This window comes from Gekko japonicus, unplaced genomic scaffold, assembly GCF_001447785.1.
Source record: "Gekko japonicus isolate JY-2015 unplaced genomic scaffold, Gekko_japonicus_V1.1 scaffold2220, whole genome shotgun sequence".
NCBI classification, from domain to species: Eukaryota; Metazoa; Chordata; class Lepidosauria; order Squamata; family Gekkonidae; genus Gekko; species Gekko japonicus.
The window spans coordinates 120,030-140,857 of record NW_015163671.1 but is presented as its reverse complement, the minus strand read 5'-3'; the positions used below and the strand labels follow the sequence as shown (position 1 = coordinate 140,857).

The 20,828-nt window shown below is 39.4% G+C and overlaps 1 protein-coding gene across 1 annotated transcript in view; it reads left to right on the top strand.

Moving 5' to 3' along the window:
• The window catches only part of APPL1 (adaptor protein, phosphotyrosine interaction, PH domain and leucine zipper containing 1), a 38,880-nt gene extending 18,946 nt beyond the window's left edge, over positions 1–19,934 (top strand). Inside the window, exons 6-22 of the mRNA XM_015407753.1 lie at positions 240–281; positions 1,002–1,060; positions 1,860–2,006; positions 2,598–2,680; positions 2,777–2,935; positions 4,663–4,851; positions 6,055–6,097; positions 7,773–7,829; positions 9,352–9,443; positions 10,222–10,404; positions 13,305–13,354; positions 14,841–15,015; positions 15,112–15,148; positions 16,153–16,299; positions 16,426–16,476; positions 17,432–17,521; positions 17,996–19,934. Of these exons, the coding sequence (XP_015263239.1) occupies positions 240–281; positions 1,002–1,060; positions 1,860–2,006; positions 2,598–2,680; positions 2,777–2,935; positions 4,663–4,851; positions 6,055–6,097; positions 7,773–7,829; positions 9,352–9,443; positions 10,222–10,404; positions 13,305–13,354; positions 14,841–15,015; positions 15,112–15,148; positions 16,153–16,299; positions 16,426–16,476; positions 17,432–17,521; positions 17,996–18,142 (1,751 nt within the window). The 3' untranslated portion in view covers positions 18,143–19,934. The remainder of the gene's footprint in view (positions 1–239; positions 282–1,001; positions 1,061–1,859; positions 2,007–2,597; positions 2,681–2,776; positions 2,936–4,662; positions 4,852–6,054; positions 6,098–7,772; positions 7,830–9,351; positions 9,444–10,221; positions 10,405–13,304; positions 13,355–14,840; positions 15,016–15,111; positions 15,149–16,152; positions 16,300–16,425; positions 16,477–17,431; positions 17,522–17,995) is intronic.
• Positions 19,935–20,828: the final 894 nt, after the last annotated feature.

Below are 20,828 nucleotides of genomic sequence, written 5' to 3'. Positions count from 1 at the left end.
AAAAGTAAACAAAATTTGAGCAAATATACTTTTATTATTGAATAAAAACTTTTATATTGCCATATAAAGCCCCAAGTTGTAAGTAATTTTTGGAGTTTGATTATTAGGGTACAGTTAGATATTTAAGGAGCAGTAGCAACAGACATCTGAAATCAGTTAATCTGCTTTATTTGTATTGTTTATGTTATCAGCAAAACTACACTAATGTTGTGTTGTACCTTAATATATATGCATTTCAGAGATATTGACTTTAAAAGAAGTTTTCCAGATCTCAAGCAATGGTAAGTATAACTTAAAGATTAATTTCCTTTTGTAAATTTATGACCTGAGGTTGGATTGTAAATAGTCAGAATTTACGAATCTTGTGGTTTATGTTTTTCAGGGCACTTGAAACATTAACAGCACCTTTATTTCTGACTTCAGAAACTTATAATTTAGTCTTAACAAGAATTATGCCCTTGTAAACCTGGTGACTACCATGGATTTAGAAGGGTATAACTCCTATTAGGATTAGGCTGATAGTTTGCTGATTTGTCAGCTAAAATAATTATCCTTTGGTCTCAAAATCTGAAGTCATGGCAAATTTTAAATGGGGTGTCTGGGGAAAATGTCTGGCAAATCCCTGATATTAAAGGTTTTTTGGAGGGGTCTTCATCCTGTGAACTAGAAAAAGGAAATAACATTGATGAAATATGATTAGTGAATTAGAGTCTCAGGGGATTTAGTCTGTGCAAATATTTCTGGAAGGATTGGTAACACAGGTAATAGTAGTACTATAATTATTTTGATTATGTTGATATATTCAAAATAAAGTCTGCTTTTTATAATTAAAACTTTCATGTTGGTTAAAAGAAGTTCTGTGGTGGGCAGTGAACTTTCTTCTGTGAAAAATATATCTTATTTTCCCCTAACGTTTATAAATTTCGGTGTTGCTAAGAGGGTACGTAATGTAGAAACTCTTCGATGGAAGTACAGAATAAAAATATAATTTTCTTTTGCAGATCATGATGCTGCCATCACCAGATATAGTCGTCTGTCAAAAAAAAGAGAAAATGAGAAGGTCTGACCAATTTTCAATACAGCCTGTATGTTTCATTTATAGAATGATTTGTAAGTGGTTCAAAGGTGGAATCAGCTGCCTACCGAGGTGGTTAGCTCCCCTTCACTGATAGCTTTCAAGAAGAGGCTGGACGAATATTTGTCAGTGATGCTTTAGGCTGGTCCTGCATTGGGCAGGGGGTTGGATTAGATGGTCTGTATGGCCCCTTCCAACTCTGTGATTCTGTCATAATACCTAATAATTTTAAAATGCCACATACTGCACTGCTTTCCATACCAAGTCTGTCTGGCAGTCCTGGAAGTAGTATGAAGAAAAAGAAGGCTACCTTCCCATTGTATAGGTGGTGATTATAAGCCAGTATGGAGAAGAATATATTAATCCTGAAAATAATTGGGTTGTTCTGCTTTTAGACTGTCCTCAGATAATTAAAAGGAACCCATGTTGTAATAAATAGTGATGCGGTACAGGTAAAGGTTTCCCTTGTTCAAAAGCCAGTTGAATCTGACTCTAGGGTTGCAGTGCTCATCTCCGTTTCCAAGCCGAAGAGCCAGCACTGAGCAAAGACGTTTCCGTGGTCATGTGGCCAGCATGACTAAACGCCAAGGCCCGCGGAGCACTGTTACCTTCCCACCGAAGCGGTACCTATTTACTTGCAATTTCTTGCTTTCGAACTGCTAGGTTGGTGATGCAGTACATCCCTTTTAATTGCAACATATATGTCTGGTCTCCAGTGGAACATAAGAAAACCTTCACTCATGTCATTTCCTATGCCTTCAATCAAAGTTCTTCTTCTTCTAAGGTCAAATATGAAGTTACAGAAGATGTGTATACTTCCAGGAAGAAACAACATCAGACTATGATGCATTATTTCTGTGCATTAAATACTCTTCAGTACAAGAAGAAAATCGCTATGTTAGAACCTTTATTAGGATACATGCAAGCTCAGGTGAATGTCTTAAAAAGCTGGTGTTCTGAAACTATGTATGTACGGTTTGGGTAAATAAAAGAGCATGTGAGGTCAAATATACGCTGTAGTAAATGTAGCCTAACAACAGTAGGTAATACAGAGTGCTGTAGGCTATTGTATGGAAAAGTTTTTCATCTGTCAACAGGATGCTCAGCTCGCCCGTCTTCATTCTTTTCTCTTTAAGTAAAGACATTAGTGTCACCTTGTAATAATACACTTCAGAAATACTTGATGGGAGGTTGAGGGCTCTCAGCTGCTGAGCCTGTCTGGTGTTTCTGGTGAGAAGAAGGAGTGTGTGTGTATACACACACAGTTTGTCCAGAAGAAGCTGTCCCTCCTTATAGCAGGCAATTATTTCTCACAGTATGGAGAAACCTTGTATAATTGAGAACCGAAGACTTATTGATAGTGGTTTTCCTCTCAGCTTTCTCTTAATCTTAATTGTACAATGCAACTGAACTGATTTCCTATGTCTATATATATACCTACTACAAAACAGAAACACAATTTAGATGTGTGGGAAGAAATTAATTACTTGCAGCTAAATTTGTGCATTCTCTGTTCTAAAAGATAAGCTTCTTCAAGATGGGATCAGAAAATCTTACTGAACAGCTAGAAGAGTTTTTAACAAACATTGGAACAAGTGTGCAGGAGTAAGTTAATTTTCTCTATAAAATGAATGGCCTGCCTCTTTTTAGCCATTATCTGTGGTTACATGAGGCATTGAACATTTGTTCTGTACTTTTTAGTGTTCGCAGGGAAATGGATCGTGAAGTAGAGACTATGCAGCAGACTATAGAAGACTTGGAGGTAGCCAGTGACCCGCTGTATTTGCCTGACCCTGATACTACAAAATTTCCTAGCCAACGGAACCTTACTCGGAAAGCTGGTTATCTTAATGCAAGAAAGTGAGAACCGTTACAGATGAATTATCCTGAAATAACTAAATGAATACTTTCAGTAGCAATGTAAGGCATAGACAAAGAAATTGAATGAGGTGGCTTTTGCATATGGATGGACTTGTGTGGTTCTTCCGTGGCTAGTGTGGCTGCTGATCAGTGCAGTGGCAATGGGTGGGTACTTCTGTACAGCAGGTTTCCCAACCCCAGTCCTCCAGTATGGTAATTGTTTCCCTTTTAAATCTGAAATTGACTTTCATTATAGCAGTATAACAATAAGCACAAGTTCTCTGAATTTCCAGCTTTCATTTAAAAAGGAAGTCTTCCTTTTGTTGAGAAGATATGCCTGTTCCTTGCAATGGAAGGGGTTAGAGATTTGTTTGTTTATTATTTATTATAGAGATTTTCGTGAACAAGGGCTGGGAATTCAGAGACCCTGTTTCACATATTGTTATAATGTTGTGTCAATGTAACTATATTCAGTTACTATTTAAAAACAAACAAACATACCAAGCCCCCTGGTGGCAGAGGGAGGAATGACCATTGTGGAAACAGTGTTGGGGAAATAGCTCCTATGTGGATGGGGAAATCCAAACTTTCTCACCTACATGGCCACTATCAAGGCTTTACTTTCCATAAACTTTCCAACAAAGCAGATTTGAAAAGGAGAAAAGCTGGGGAAACCCCAGAAAGTATATGAGTGCATCAAGATGTGCTGGGGGAAATGGAGAAAAAAACACAGCTTCTCAACACCATTGAATTCAGTCTGGCCAGATAACCTGTGTTTACATGCCCTGAAAGAAACAAAATTGCTTTTAGAAGAGAGGGCAAATTTTAGATGATGTTGGCAAGTAAACTGTTGCCTTTTAAATGTTTCTGTTGCTCTACTTTTGCTGTCTTAATGTGCCAGAGATTTATTATTCATTTATGTACCCTTTCTAGGTGTTCTTCATTGAGGGTGTTGATTAGGTGGAATTTTCTATGTGTATTCTTGCCAAACTTTCCCCCATTGTTAGAGCAACCTTTCATGAGACTTACCACTAGTCAAGGAAGCTTTTTACATGCCTTCTCCTTGAATAATTCTTACTCATTCCTGGGGAAAGTTAGTAAATGGGTTTTCCTATAGAAATTGGTCAAAGGTCTTAAAGTGTATGCTGCACGTGATTTTGACAAACCCGAGGATCCTCTTGGCTCATGTTTTTTTTGTAGCAGCACACCCTGATTTGTCATTGTGACTAAAACCTTCCAATACCTCATAGGAGAGACAGTGAGACTCCTCCAACTGTTGAGTGGAAATTAACACTCCATGACACATAGGAGTGATAGTAGATGTTGGAGGATTTTCCTTTCCCCTAATAAAAGGAGCAACTGTGCATTAAGCACTACAATTTAAAATTTACCTATCCTTCATAGTACAGTTTCATGTAAGCATACTTCAGGTGTTATTTAGTATACCATTTATTTATTTCAACATGGTCTGAAATAATTTTTTTTAATATTTCCCTCACAGTTTTAAGTTGTCCTTGGTCTCTGAGGAGTCGTAGATAATTTCACATAATTCAAACTTAGCAAATGGTTAATAACTGAACAAAATTGTGCCAGACTATCAATGAGAGTCCACATTTTTGGTTTGTGGGTAAATAAATTAATTCTTCATTATAGTATTCTGCTGCGGGGAGGGCAGTTGGCAGTAGCACACGCCCAATGCTTAAGTCCATCTGCTTTCTTTTTGTCAGTAAAACAGGGCTCGTGTCTTCCAGTTGGGACAGGCAGTTTTATTTCACTCAGGGTGGAAACTTAATGAGCCAGGCACGAGGAGATGTAGCTGGAGGACTTGTTATGGATATAGACAACTGTTCAGTCATGGCTGTGGACTGTGAAGACAGAAGATACTGCTTTCAGATAACATCTTTTGATGGCAAAAAGTTTGTATTCATTCTCAACTATTCAATTGGAGGGGGGGATGCAAGCTACTTAATTGTATCTTTGCAGAGACTAACAGCTAAAGAGATGTCTTCGGAGGTGCACACCAGTATTTGTTATCTTTCAGCAGAATGGGAAAGTGACAAGTACATCAAATGTGTCATTGCTGACAAAACACTGTCTCTGTTAAATACAATAAAATTAGTATTAATGTCGTTATTAGGATTTTGATTGCTCTGTGCACTGACAGCTTATATATATTTTGAAGTTCAGAATACTAGTGTATGCGTTCAGAGTTAGACTTTTGGATTATTAAGCCTGTTTAGTATTTGTTAGTTGTATATGCTATACTTTGGAATAATATGTTGGCACTGTTGGCATTATGCCCCAGATTGTTTAATGCCAATTAAATTAACGTGCACTTGGTGAGGGATGTTCTTTGGTAAGCACACCTTTTTTCCTCAATAAGGTTGTGAGGGTATGACCCCCCCCCCAAGTGACTTCTGATCAAAAGGTACAGACTGCTATATGGGTTGGATACTAGTGTATATGTTTGCATATATTCAAGTGTGGGAGAAGGGGCCTCTTTTGACCACTTAAAAGGCTTTGATGAGTACCATAATACCTGCATGAACAATAGCCACACAGGATGAGGATTGCAGGTAGAGGGCGGGAATTATGCAGGACCGAGAAGATAAGCTGATAGGATCAAACTCCATGATCTTCCAGCATCAAATCATCACCATCTTTAGGTCATGAGGGGCATTCTTCCTATTTCTTTTCTTTATCTGCCATCTCTCTACTTATTATAAGCTGAGTGTGTTGCACAATTGTGGCAAAAATCTCCCAGAGGTAAACTCCCTGTAGTGTCTGGCATTTCCCCCCTTGCTCAGCTGCACTAGCAAGTAGATACCTGTAGAATACGGCTGTGTGAGGGGCACATCTAGAACTTTCCCCTTAACACAGATCCTATAGTCCAGATATGTATTTGAAAATCTATTTGGCATTTAGAGAGCACTAATGTATAATGAATATATAAACTAATATTCAGGGTCAAGCATTTATTAATGCATATACATGAGTCCTTTCAACATAGATCTGGAATAGCATATAGCAAAATGAAAGATGCTAGAAAATACATTGTGAAAGTCCCTGTCTTGAAAAAGTAAATCCCAATTATTTTTCCTTCTTTGTTTTTCTTCTAGGTCTTCTATTTTGCAGGCAGAGAGCAAAAAAGATTATGAGGAGGTATACTTACCAAAAAAGCAGTTGTAAAATCACAAAAGTGACCCATAAAAGCTTATTCCACACTACATTTGTGTTCATAAAACCCTTAGTTGTGTTTCCTACAACAGACTAACATAACTTCATCTCTGGAAGGAGTTAGAACTGTTATCCAAATAAGGTTGTGTTGTTGTTGTTGTTTTTACCTTGACCATCCAAGTTAAATTTGACACTAAACAAAACTTCCAAATAGCTGTAAGGCAGTTTTTCTATCACTCTTTTAAGGGCAGCATAAAAAATACAGGATCAGATCCCATGGAGAATTTTCATGGACAGAAGGGGAGGTGGCTTTTGCCAGTTGCCCCCTTCTGCAGCAGATCTCTGACTCCCCCCTCATGTTGTTCCTGTGGGGTTCCCTGTTTCCCAGCAACAACATTTTGGAGGGGCATTTTGGGCTGCAGTGGGAGATGAGGAAGCCAAACTTCACAGACAGAAATGTCTTCCATTCAGGGAAATTACTAGTGGAACCTAGTCACTCTGTTTAGAAATTATGAAGAGTGGCAAAAAGAAACTGCCAGAACTTTAGATGTTATAACTTCATTCCTGTGTATTGTAATCCAGTTATGTGTCTCTAGGCTGTTGGTGCTCCCAGCATTGTGGTACTAGTAAAATAGGATTTACTGTCAGATATGCAGATTGAAGGTCAAAGAAGAAGGGGACTGCAAAGGACGAGATGGTTAGACAGTGTTATCGAGGCAACAAACATGAAATTAAGCGAACTCCGGAGCACGACAGAAGACAGGAGGGCCTGGTGTGATGTGGTCCATGGGGTTGCAAAGAGTCGGACTCGACTGTGCAACTGAACAACAACAACATGCATTCATTTAGGATAGGGCATAGTGTTATTAGCAGTGTTACACTGATTTGTGTAGAATTGGGATGCCTGTTGATCCTTTTTGGCCAGAGGCTTTAAATTCTACAGCAAAACTACTTATTGGTTTAGTTCTCCTGTGAGTTCAACAGTAAGTTGTCAGCAACTGATTGATGGAGGATGCAGTAAATAGTCTCAGTTCTTTTAAAGGTACCATATGCTTCTGACTAGATAAGAGCCATTTACTCATTTTTACTGTAGAATGTAATTTTCTGGTGTGTTTATGTGACTTTTTTGCAATTATACATTCTGTCATGCATTCAGGTGTATGTTTCACCACATTTTGAATTTCTTTAAACAAATAAGCTGCTTAAGTATGTAGGGTTGGTTCCAGCAATATTTGTACAGGGAGCTCAGATCTTCCTTGATTTCATTTCCCACCCAGCAATCTCTTCTGGTGCTTCTAAAACTGATTCCTGAAGCTGCAAGACCCTTCCTGCCTGTGCAGATAGAGGAGTTGGGAAGGGTGATTTCACCCCCATCTTCACTGCAGTCCACTGACCCAGATGGTTGTTATTTCATGTCAGTCTGGCAGTCCAAGGAGTAAACTTTCTGTTTTCAGAAGGGACTGAGGGAGGGGAATCTGTAACCATCAGCACCTTCTGCTGATGGATTGCTGGTACCAACCCATAAACAAATATGAAAATGTGCAGAAAATGACATGGAGGAAAGGGATGAGAAATTTGACTAATAGACATGAGTCATGACATGGGAAAACCAGTATGAATTATTGTATATTTCATTGTACCATTTTACTTTCTTTTTCAGTGGATATGTACAATAAACAACATCTCTAAACAGATATACCTAAGTGAAAACCCAGAGGTAATATTGTCATGTTAAAATTAACTTTTATGTGTAAACTTCACTGTCAGATGACCCTTGGAACAAAATTCAGTCTGTTGATCAAGAGGAGGATCAAGAGGAATGTTTTCTGAACCAGTTGTTCACAGCAAGGTTTATGAACCTTCCTTTTAAAACTGATGTTTATGTTCAAAACACTTCATTCTCTCTTGTCTGAATCAGGCCACTGTGTTGTTATTTCATGTTAAACTATGGTGTATTATGAAATTTGAACTGAGCCAATATAAGAATGTCTTCAATGTAGCTGAATTTTTGACATTCTGAAGATTTAACACAGCAGAAAAAGTATTAAATCTAGAAACTTGAAGCTGGCCTCATCAAAGGGGTATGATATAATACAAATCACAGCATGGAGTAGTGATAAGTATGAAAAAAATCTTTCACGAAATTACTCTGACAGTGCTGAGTTGACAGAGGTCTGTGGAACTTAGTAGGACTATTATGACAGTATAGTCCTGATTACTCAAGATTAACTTTTTCATTTTAAATAATTTGTGTATTGTTTTTTAATTAACAAAATGTGTGGATCAATCTGCACGGTAGAAACTTAACTAGAAATTTGAGGCCACAAACTAAGACAGGAGGTCTGTCAAGGCTAAAGCTTTTTATACACCCAGTTTGATGATAGAGCACCTGGCCAGGCATGTTGACAATGGGGTGCACAGCCTTTGCTGATGTCTGTTGGCTGTGGACTAGTGGATGGGCTAAGCCTTGTCCGAATTGCTAGCTCAGATAGATAATGTGTGACAAGACCAAGCTCATAATATGTCTATATATATGTGAGAAAGAGGCATATCTGGTGCTATGCAAAGCAAATACATCAGAAACAACACATTTTCACTGTAGAGTTTGATCTGAATTAGCTTACATATATGTGTGTGTGTGTGCTGTTGATTTTAACATATTAATTCTGTTTGTACTGTATTATTGTATTGTTATTCCAACTGTTGTGACTCGCCTTGAGCTGGCTTGCGGGGAGGGGGGGATATAAATCTAATTAAATAAATAAGTATATGAAACAGCCTTGAGACATGTGAATGGTTTCCTCCATAGTCTGAACTTTTTGTTTAGTAATATGTGTTTGATACTCTTGTCTTTCTGCTAATGTCTAATTAGACAAGGCAGTTACCCTGTGGTGTAGCAAAAATCCTGTGTAAGTGTTCATAGAAGCAATTAAAATATGAAAGTGTGGGGTATGATTGTGATGGAGCTCTCATGACACATGGTTGCAAGAAGTCTGTATTGCCCACATGCAATTGTAATTTTTTTTTTTTGCCTTCAAGTCACAGATGACTTATGGCAACCCTTGCCGTTTTCAAGGCAAGAGACGTTCAAAGGTGGCTTGCCATTGCCTGCATCTGTGTAGTGGCCCTGATATTCCTTGGTGGTCTCCTGTGTAAATACTAACAATGGACAATATTTATTTAAAGGGAAATATTTAATTGTGGTTTTATTCCCCCCCCCCCAAAAAAAACCAACATAGGAAATTGCTGCACGTGTAAATCAGTCAGCTCTAGAGGCGGTCACCCCCTCACCTTCCTTCCAGCAGAGACATGAGAGCATGAGGCCAGCAGTGTAAGTTGCAAAGTGTTTAAAAATCAGGCTCTGTAGACCAAGGTGGTTCCACTGAGCTCTAGTTGTCTGATTGCTGAAGTTACTTGAAAATCAATTATGTTTGGGAACTTGATTGTTCTCTAGCTGGCATTCTTCCATGGAAGTTTTGCACTGCATGCTTGTAGAGTACCCTGTGTTAATTTCCTTCTAGTTTCATAACTGTTCTCTTACTTAACTGTTAAAGTATTTGTTTAGTTAGTCTTTTTTGTTCACTCTGCATGGGTCCTTCATGCCTCATACTTGGGCGTACAATAGGCCATACCTCAACAGAGGAGGGAGTGGCCGGGTGGGGGCAGGGAGGGTGTTCTGGACTCTCCCCAATCAAGCCCTAGAACTGGCATGGTGGCACACAAGGCCCTTGCCTGCTCTGAGGCTAAAGAAAGAAGGAGGGAGTATGGGGGGGGGAACGGGACTGCAGGAATCCTTGGAAGGGGCATCTTGTCCACAACAACCTCCCCCATGGCCCTGCCCCATCCTGTGGACAAGTCCATTTTCTTACCAGAAAAAGTAAGATTTGCCTTCATCATGCAGTGATCCTGAATCTGTTTTTGTAGGAGAATCCTACTCCTTGAAGTGGGTTTTTCTGCCGCTAAATGTTTTCAGATTGTCAGTCTGCTAAAGTAATACAGAATAGATTTATGTTATGATGATGACTTCAGTGCTGCTTCCCCCCCCCCCTTAATGCTTGGCATACTGCATAATTTAACATATTTTCTTCTGGTTTGCTTCATTTTTTTAGACAGTCCCGTCCTCCCACAAATCGTACTAGCAGCACTGGGTCTTTGGGATCTGATTCAGCATCTCTGTCAGCGCTTTCTTTGGATTCACTTGTTGCACCTGACACACCTATACAGTTTGACATCATTTCTCCAGTGAGCGAAGATCAACCTGGCCAGGCAAAATCCTCAGGACAGTCAGGCAGGTAGGATGTAAGACAAAAGTGTTTGCTGTTACAAAAGCAAAACTGAAGGTTGATGATGCTATCCTACAATCTATCATGCCTTCAGTTCAAGGAATGAATGTGGGCTGGATCATATGCTCTGTTCCCAGTGCTTCCCTTAGCATGAGTTTCCCTTGCTCTCTCTGACAGCCTTAACTATGATTTAAGGGTTATGCCAATACAGCTAGTTGTCATTGCTGACTATAAGCAGAATTCACTTTTAACTAGGGTTTAATACCAAGTTTTAGGGTTGTCAAACTTCAGGTGGGGCCTGGAGATCTCCCAGAATTACAACTGATCTCCAGGTGACAGTTCCTCTGGAGAAAATGGCTGCTTCGGAGGGTGTCCTGCATGGCACTAAGCCCTCTCCTAGCTCCACCCCCAAATCTCCAGGAATTTCCCAAGCCAGAGCTGGCAACTCTACCAAGTTTTGAGAAATGGTCCAAATCCCTGGTTAAGAATGAGTCCAGATTAGTGTGAACCACTTTTAAACTTGGCACTGATATAGCTCTTATTTGTAGTTGAGCCAGTGGGTAGAATTTATGCATAGAAAGGGCCAGGCTAGCAGAGGGAAAGCCATAATCCTGAGGACTGTGGCTAAGGGTCCAGGAGAATTTTGTCTGCATGAGATCACGTGAGGTAAGAGAAGAAGAATCTAACACAATTCTGTAAATTTCAGGAATTTCCGATTCTGTGTGCACTGTCTCATTCCTTTTGGCAGTTTTTTTCATCCTGCTTGGTCTTTAACGTTTTTGTTTTTTAAAAAGTATATTTTCCTTTCCTATTGCTTGCTTGCCTCAGCACCTTGGGTATTTCCTCTTGGAAACTCAAGAGAAATGTGATAGCCCTGCTTCCAGGTGGTGATGGCATACTGATGACTCTCTTCCTAAGCTAAAAAGGTGAGTGAAAATGATCTAGGCTTCTGGAGTAACATTTGATAGGGAGATAAACAAGCAATTGTGTTGAGTATATCTCCCCTCCCATCAGATTCAGTCTTGTTCAAAAATATGGTTTAAAATTAAAATATTTGTGTGTGAGGATTCTTTATAGCATTAGAAATGTTTGCCTCCCCCATAAACAGAGCTATAACCAGACTACATCATGCAAAAGATGTTTGGCAGCAGTTTGATACATTGATCAAGCAGTAGGCATGATCTAGTTCGTTCCAGTGAATGTACTGTTGCAACATGAAAACAAGCCTTAATGCGGGACAGAGGAAGATTGATAAGGAAGAAGCTTTCAGGCATAATGGTCATACTACGTGTCCTGGAGCAATGCAAACAGACACTTCTAGTCTGAATAGAATTGGCAGTGAAGAGAGCCACTGTTTGTTATGCTTGTTGTACTCTGCAGATAACAGGCCACTGAAGGCTAACCCAGACAGAAAATGATTGCTATCTATGACTGAGATGGCGCCATTATCCTTTTCTGAACCAAAGCAAAGAAGAGCTAGTCTGGCTGAACTGTTAGTAGTAGAAGCAGCATGGAGTCTCTTTAATAACAAGTGTCCATGACGTAGCTTTGATGGTGATGGTTGTCTGTGCTGGTACCAAGGTGGAATGGCCACAGCAGAACTTCACTTGACTCTGGATGTCTCTTGAACTTTGTTCTTGGGGAGTTACAAACAGCTTCACTTGGAAATGCTGCTGCTGAGCTTTGTAGTATGGGGCAGCTTTCTGTGGAATTGAAATCCTTGGGGTGATAATTTTCTAGCTCAATTCTCATGAAGTTTAATGGCCATGAGAGACTTTTCAGATAAGGCTAATTCCACTGAAGAGATGTTTTCAGTTAGTTAGTCTGAATGGCTTTTATAAACTCCAGTAAGAAAACACCCAAATGCAGTGACAGGTTAAATTCATCATAGTATTTGTTGGACTAACATACCTATATCTGAAGTTCCCCATGTAATTGTTTTTAATGTATTTGTAGCACAATTTAGGTGAGGTTGGTGATTTGTTCCTCATGGAGCTCATGCTTAAATAATCTAACATTCAGATTTACATGTTTCTTGCCATTTGTCAAAAATTACATATTTACCTGAAAGGAAAATTAATCCCCCCTTTTCTCGGAAGTACTTCCAGAAAAAACAGCGGGTAGTTTAAATTCATATAAAAGTTCAGGTATGTGCAATAATAAACTTTAGCGAATAACCTTTTTTATGTTCGCTGTCATCTTCCTTTTGGATAATTATAGAATGTGCCTTGGATTTCTTTTCCTCTGTGTTACAAAGTAGATTACCTCATTAAAAGAATTTCATGTCCTCTTTTTATGCAATGTCTAGTTCACCTTCTTCACCTCTGCCTTTTTGGTAACACCTTTCCTTTGCCTCTAAGACTGGAAGCCTAGAGTATTTTCACTTGCATATAATTTGAATAATGGTGTTTGAGAGTCAGATATAGCCATGTTTCTCTTGATTAATATTGAAATCCTATTAATAGTTTTAGAACACTGGACTTGAAATGGTGACTTCTTGTAAGCAAATAATTTCCATAGATAACAAATGGGACAGCATGCAGTTTTGTGTAAAGCAGTGTCTTTTGCTGGGCCTAGATCAAGATTGCCTCCCCCCCATCACCCCCAAAGTGAAAGAAAATCAACTCTTTTGCCAGACCAGAATTAAGATGACAGTTTGGTCCAGGGTTGGCTGTGATCTTCAAGTAGAGCAGTGCTGAGTAGGGTGGGGGGTGTCCTTCCACTTGCTACCTGCTGAGCAGTTTGTATAAATAATCTCCAGTGATGCTGTATTCTGAAGCTCATTGTTATGAATCTTTCAAAATCTACAGCCTTGAGATTTTGTTTGCTTCTTTCATTACAGTGCACACAGATTATTAGTGATGCTTATACACTGATTTCTGATACAGTATTTTTGGGTTTCTTGACAGGCGTACAAACCCTTTTGGAGAATCTGGAGGGGTTAAATCAGAAACAGAAGGTAATGCAGAATTTCAGTTAAATCTGAAATGCATTTAATATAACCTGTAGGTTAATGTCTTTGAAGAGTAGAGTGTTCATTTGAAGCAGTGAGTTCTGAATTAAAATAATTACAAGAAATAATTTCGTATATGACTGTGAGAAGGATGAAAAGAGCACATAGGCAAGTAGTTTTATGCTGAAACTTTACTTGGTACATAAGCACATGATCAAATATTCCCTCTGTGGCACGAGGTTTCAGATGTTTATTTTTCTATATGGGTTTCTCCAAGGCAAGCAGATTGTGCAGTGCAATTGAATGTTCAGCTTGAGATGCCTGTCCATGAGCTAGGAAAGGAAATAATGAAAGTAAGTGCATTAGTCCACAGGATAGTCTGAGCCTTTGTGAAGGGCTGTAAGGAAAGCAGAATTTTGCAAAAGAGTGGTAGGCCACAGATTCTCCAGAAATGCTATGCAAGGTTCAGTGAACCAGCTAACCACAGCTTTTTGTTATTGGATCCTTTTACTCCTCATGCGGCTTGATTTTGTTTGTATTTCATTGATAATGTTGGAGTCATTCATCCTGGCCCAGCAACATACTTATTGGGGCTGGAGTGTGAAGCTCAGGCCTCCCTAGTAACTGTTACTGTATCCCTAGATCCATCTGACTCAAATTTTAAGCCGTTGCTCTGTACACTTGCTGCCTTGCCGTAAGCAATCAATCTAGTTGGTGCCTGGTTAGTCTTGAATTTGTCTGAGCTTCAGTTTGTATTGTTGTGCAGGTAGTTCCGCACGGATACAATTATTATCCATGAAGGCCTTTGCAGTGGTTCCGTAAAAGGAAGGGGGCAGCAGTAAGGGAAGATAGTAAATTCTTAGAGTGTCATAGTGTTGTGTAGGGGTTAAACTAGAATTAAGGAGATGCCGGTTCAAATACCTTCTCAGCCATGAAGCTTAGTGGGCCAGACACATGCACACTCACTCTCTTTCCTCAGCCTATTTCACTGCATTATGATAAAATAGTAGGGAAAACAGACTGTCACCCTGTAATTCTGGAGGAAAAATGAGACAAAAATGGGATAAATTACAGGACCGCACCATCTTTTCACCGGATATTGTTGACTCTTCCCTTTTTATGAAAGTGTTGGTTATGTTGAGTACTGTATTGTTCCCATATACTCCCAGGTTGCATGATTGCTTCACACTTGCTAAAATTTATATTGAGTTCCTATCTAATCTTTTAATATGTGTTTGCACCAATATATTTGAAAGTAGTCCCCAAAGGGGCTGCTTTCAAATATATTGGTGCAAAAACTTTACAACTTAGGTCTGTTTTGGATTTTTAGTAAATGTATTTTTATTAAAGTATACAAAGAGTTGGAGGGTGTCCTGTGGTTATAAATATGGCTTGCATCACATGAAAATTCTGTTGGACATACGAAGAGCAATATTATACTGGAAATTCCAGAATTAGTTTATGCCGTTTGTTTCATGTATGTTTGTTACAGATTCTATCCTTCATCAGTTATTTATTGTAAGATTCCTTGGATCCATGGAAGTGAAGTCTGATGAAAATCCTGATGTGGTTTATGAAACTATGCGCCAAATACTAGCAGCTCGAGCTATACATAACATTTTCAGAATGACAGAATCACATCTGTTAGTCACATGTGACTGTTTAAAGTAAGTGTACTTTGCAAAACTAACACACACTTTGTGAAGCAAATTTAATGTAGTTCTTTTTCTGTGTACAGTAACTTTTTAAATTAACACTTCTAGGTTAATTGATCCACAGACACAAGTTACAAGACTCAGGGTAAGTTGCTAATATCAAAGCAATCAAATTTAGGAAATTATTCTGATGTTTCAGTGCAGCCTGTGCTTTCTCCTTTTTGTCAACCATACATTACAACAAAAATCAGAGTAAATCCAAAATAAGCCTGTGTGTAATTTACCATGAAGTAGCAGGCACTCCATTCTGAAGTACTTTCAATGCAACATCACTGCAACATGGGGTTGAATCCAAAGGCACTTCTGCTAGTTTGTTTTTGTGCCTGCACATGTGGAGGTGTTTACTCCATTGGGCAGTTTCTACTTGAGCTGTAGCCTCCTTCGCTGCATCCCACTTTATTCCCGAAGGTTCCCAAACCCTTAGAAGCTGTTTGTTGTTGTTGTGGGGAAGGGGGTAGACTGCAGAAGATAAAAGGGGGCAAGAAGAATCTGTACTTCCAGACCCGTTTTCCTTTGCTCGTTGTAGTTCTATAAAATGTTATGAGGTATGTCTTTTTTGTACATAACTGTAGAAAGTTGTGCGCTAGTACAAAAACTGCCAGAGGCTATCATTGTGAGCTGAGATATCTCTGGTTCAAATCTGAACCATAAACTCACACGCTGATCTTGGGCATGCCACTTTCTGAGCCTCAGCTCCCCTCCCCTCCCCTGATTGTTAAAAGTGTAATGGTATTATCTTGTCTTAAAGGGTTTTTGTAAGACAATTGAATAATTGTGAGTATTTAAATATTCAAAAATAGTTATGGTGGTATTGGTCAAGCCTAAAAAATGTGTGTCATGTCATATGTTTTATATGCCTATTGTAATTTATTCTTAAGGAGTAAATGGACATCTCTTCAGCCGAACAAAATTAAACTGTAGCAATCCCTTGAGCATTCAAACTTAATGTTAAACCATTTTACTCCACACCTGTTTCATGTTGATTACTTTTCTTCTTTTGTAAGCTCATATATTTTCAAAGTAAGCTACAGTACATTGCTGTCTGGTATCCAATGAATTTTAAATTTCATTTTTGTTTTTGTTAAAAAGTTTCCTTTGCCAAATATAGCTCTGTATGCTACACATCAGGAAAACAAACGCCTTTTCGGATTTGTGCTTCGAACTTCATCAGGGAGACCAGATAGCAGACCGACTTCAGTATGCTATATATTTGAATCAAACAATGAAGGGGAAAAGGTACTGCTACAATAAATTTCTTGAGTATATCAAACCACTCTGAAACTTTAGAGAATTGATTTAAAGACAAATTAAAAGATGGTCATCTTTATCATTCTTAGTGTCTTCTAATTTATTCCCATTTAGATATGTGACTCCGTAGGACTTGCAAAACAGATTGCATTTCATGCTGAAGTGGTAAGCTTTTCAGTGGCTATAAAATCAATAGGTTTTGTGAACGTACCATAGGACTGTAGAGCTAAAGGAAATCTGAAGACCACCTAGCTAAGCCTCCTCCTTAAGGGACTCTCCACCCCTGCCTGCCTGGGGCCAGGGAGGGCCTTTGCGGGGCTTTCTTGCACTCCCGCCGGCCTTGCAGGTCCACCGCCGGGCCCCTCATGGGGCTCGGCAGTGGAGCTGCAAGGCCGGCACCAGCGGCCGGGACCGTTGGGGGCGGGGTGTGTGGCCTTATGACACATTTCCGGTGATGTCAGGAGGTGTGGCCTTATGACACACTTCCGGTGATGTGAGGGGTGTGGCATATGCTAATGAGTTATGCTAATGAGTTCCCCTAGCTCTTTTTCTACGAAATGACCCCTGGAGGATTGTTTTAGAATTCCTTAGGCCATTACAGGATATTGTTTTTAATCTTCCCTTACCTAGAAAAACCAAGTTTCCTGCAACTACTTTTCAGGTTTATAAAAATCCCTATCCAAAAGATGTCTTTTGAGAATGTGCTTCTTTAGATTCTCATGTACTTCAGTGGTTTATAGACATGAAGGCCATCATCTCTGAGCATAAACTCTATGTCTAATAAAAGATTTGTAGAAAATATCACAGCAGTGCAGAGAGGGCAAAATATCCCTTGTAAACTAGCAGTGTGGCCTGCAGTATGTGGTGTAAAAATGTGGTTGGTGTGGTGGTTTATTTTTCTTCTGTACTTTGATTGGGGTGTCACTTGGCAAGATCCTGCATACAGTTAGTCTTGAAGGGCATCGGCAGACATTTGTTAAAAGATTGGCTACTTGCATCATTTCTTTGATGGTAAGACTTTTTCAGTAGCAAAACATACCATAATGTAAATTTACTCCACCTATTTGATTATGTGAATTTAATCAGTTATTAACCCTCATTATGCTTTTTTTTTCATAAGGATCGCAGAACCTCAGAAAAACAGAAAGAAATAGAGAGGGTGAAAGAGAAACAACAAAAGGAGCTCAGCAAACAAAAGCAAATTGAAAAGGTATGTTAGCATTAATGTCTAATTTTCAGGTTCGTGTTTTTTCTTCAGGAGACATTACACTTATTGGCTTGTTTTGAACTGCTGTTATGAAGGAAAAAGATTTGTCCTAAGGCTGTATCAAAAGAATAGAGCTGATGGGAAGTGTGGGTAAATACTGTCTGTCATTCAGAGACTCCTTTATACACATCTGGGCTTGGTCACATGCAGTAGACTTACAAAAATAATGCCTGGTGGGGAAAAATGGATAGCACTTCCTTTATCTTTCCTAATATCAGAACCCTAGGCTCCCCAACGAATCTGACTTGTAGTAGATTTGAGGCTGGGTTGCTAGCTCTGTGTTGGGAAATACCTGGAGATTTAGGGGGGTTTGCTGCTGAAAATAACTGTGCTGTTCAGATGCACACAATAATGAGAGGTACTTGGGTAACCTATTTAAATAGAGAGTATCCAAGTCAATACCTTTTTTCCTTTCAGGACTTGGAAGAGCAAAGCCGTCTAATAGCTGCTTCTAGTAGATCTAATCAGAGTGCTGGAGAGGGCCAATTTGTTGTCCTTAGTAGCCAGTCAGAAGACAGTGATTTGGGAGAAGAAGGGAAGAAGAAACTTGAATCTGAAGCATGAGCTGACTTCCGGAGTCGTCTTTGGACATGTTGTCTGAGATGAGATGGCATAGAATGCAGAAGAAACAAAGGTGGAGGGTTTCCTTTATTAGATGAGACTTCATATTTTGAACTTTCATTTTTCTTTTCCTGCACTTGCATAATGTAGATACGGACTTTCTTTCATACTGTAAGGAATAATGTTTAATGGTTGTAGCAGAATTGGAGTTTATGGACTTTTTTTGGTTACCAGGGCGATCTTAATGACGTAAATATCTGCATAAATTAAGTATGAGTTTACTCTTCATTTTCAAAATGTGCTTTAAATAGGTATCTTGCTATTTGCTGCTAAATGATTCTAAATGGCCCGGGGAAAATAAGTAGTGCAAAACCAGAAAAATCACGATAGTGTTTTAGATGAAATGATTTTCGTCACTTTTATTTGAAATTGCAATGGATGTTATTGGCCTTAGCTTCTCAACATATTTTTGATGACTTCCTTGAATGGTGACTGCAAAACTAATGCAGGCTAGCAATTGGAGTGGGTGTAATTGTCCATGTAACAAATGTTTCCATTTAAAGATGAGAACAGTATATGTGTGTCCAAGTAATTGACAATGAGCTTGCAATGCGTTAGTGGCATTCAGTAAATCTTTGGAGTTAGGTTTGAGAATATTGATAGAACTGTTTGCTCAAAGAATTTATAAACTAACCATTGAGATATATGAATTAAAATCAGATATACAGCTGTCTAATTTTGTTGACAGCTGTTTTGCTGGACAACTTTGCTAAACAGCTTGGCGTGCCACATAAGTGCTTGTGTAGCTTGCATAAATCTGCTAAACTGCTGAGAACAGAAGGCTGATCTCTGTTTTTATTTAGAAAAAAAGTAACGTCTTAAAATATATCAGATGTCAGCATTTTCCTCCTGCACCAGAGGACTCTTAATACAAATGATTAGCTTTTATATTGTACTAATTGCAGTAACTAGGAAACTCCATTTCTGACTCCCATACATTAACAACTAGAAATTATAACGTCATACATCCGAAATGATCGAGCTGTTAGTTTCACTAAAAGCAATCTGTAAAATGGGCTTAATCCATGGAAGCTGTTCAGAATATCAGAGGCCAACATTTAGTCTCCTGTGTGTTCTGCTGCAGGCTCTGTGTATCATTTATAATGTGAACAAAGGAAGCCTATATCCTATCCCCTTTCATCCAAGCAGGGTTATATTTTTTTAAAAACTGCCGTAAGGATTGCTCAAAAAACTGCCTTGACATACCTAACTTTCTGTAGCTGAAATGGGGAAAAAACCACTCTGAAGGAAAAAACAAAAATGCATCATGAATCATTAGATATCTGAGACCTTTTGAAGTATCCATTATGCTACCCACTCCTGAGACCTGTGGAGGAAGTTCTCCCATAGAACTCTGATACTGTTTCCCAAGAAGCTCTATGAGTATCTATCAAAAGGGGCTGGATGATATGGTGCCAGTAAATTTAGGGGCTGCAGCTGTTAGCAGTTTCTCCCCCTTCCACCACCACCTTGAGTTTCTGCAATTATCAAGTCATGCATAAAGCTGATGAAATACATTTAATGCTGCTTCATTTACTTGTGGTAAAGGAATACTAAACTATGCCTCGGCCACACGGGCAGGAAAATGCGGGGGGGGGGGAGGCGTGGCTGTTTGCCCCGGAGCAAACTAACGCGCGACTGCACGATCAGGCTTCGGGTTGAGGTCCTATCGAGCTCCCATGGTTAGGGGGGAGGTGCCAATCACACGCAGCAAAGAAGTGGAGCAGCGCGGCAAACGGGGTTGTGTTTTGTTTTTAAAACTGAAATGTGCGCACGCTCCGTTGGGTGCTTGTGTGCATCCATGGAGACTTGGGGGGAAAAAACCTTTTTGCGAGGGGACATGGGCGGGCGCCAGAACTACCACCAGAAACGCGACCAGACGCCCGCCCTTGCCCCGCGGTTTCCGGAAACTACTACCTCCGAGGTACTAGTTTTTTACCCCGCATCTTCGGCGGGAAGCCTCGGGTGCGCCATGGGAGCTCTACGCTTCCCAGATATGGCGGTGAGATTGCGCCCGGAAAATCCGCCTATCTTCCGTCTCTCTAGCGTGCCTAATGCTCCGTGTGACCGGGGCCATAGTTTTATATCGGGGGGCAGCTTACTTTCTAATTTGGCAAAGCCCATCATAATTATATTACCTTTTTTAGCTTAATAAAGCCATATATAATGTTACACTGTGTGAATTTTAAATTTGTGTTGAAGTGAATAATCAGTTTCTATGATAGACAATGTTTAGTCTTATGTTTTCAGATTAACCTCTGCCAGTTGTTGCCTGCAATCTTTGTGTGTGTGTGTATATATGTAAAGATGTTATGTTCATACACTGTATTATAATGTGCATAATATCTGTATTTCCTCAATAATAAAACTGATGGGTTTTACCCCTCTACCAATTGTCAGTTAAGTTTTAGAAGGGCTTTCGCATTTGCTGTTCATGGAATTGGAAGCTGTCAGTTATTTGCGTACTCAAACCTTGTCTTTGGAAACGTTAAACTAGTGGGGAGTTAACATATGCACATGCCATAACCATTCTGAGTGTGTGTAGAACAAGAATATACATGGTTTCTGGGGCTAAAAAAATGTATAAATGTGCCACCACTGCATTGATTAATGGCTTGTATATTAGGGG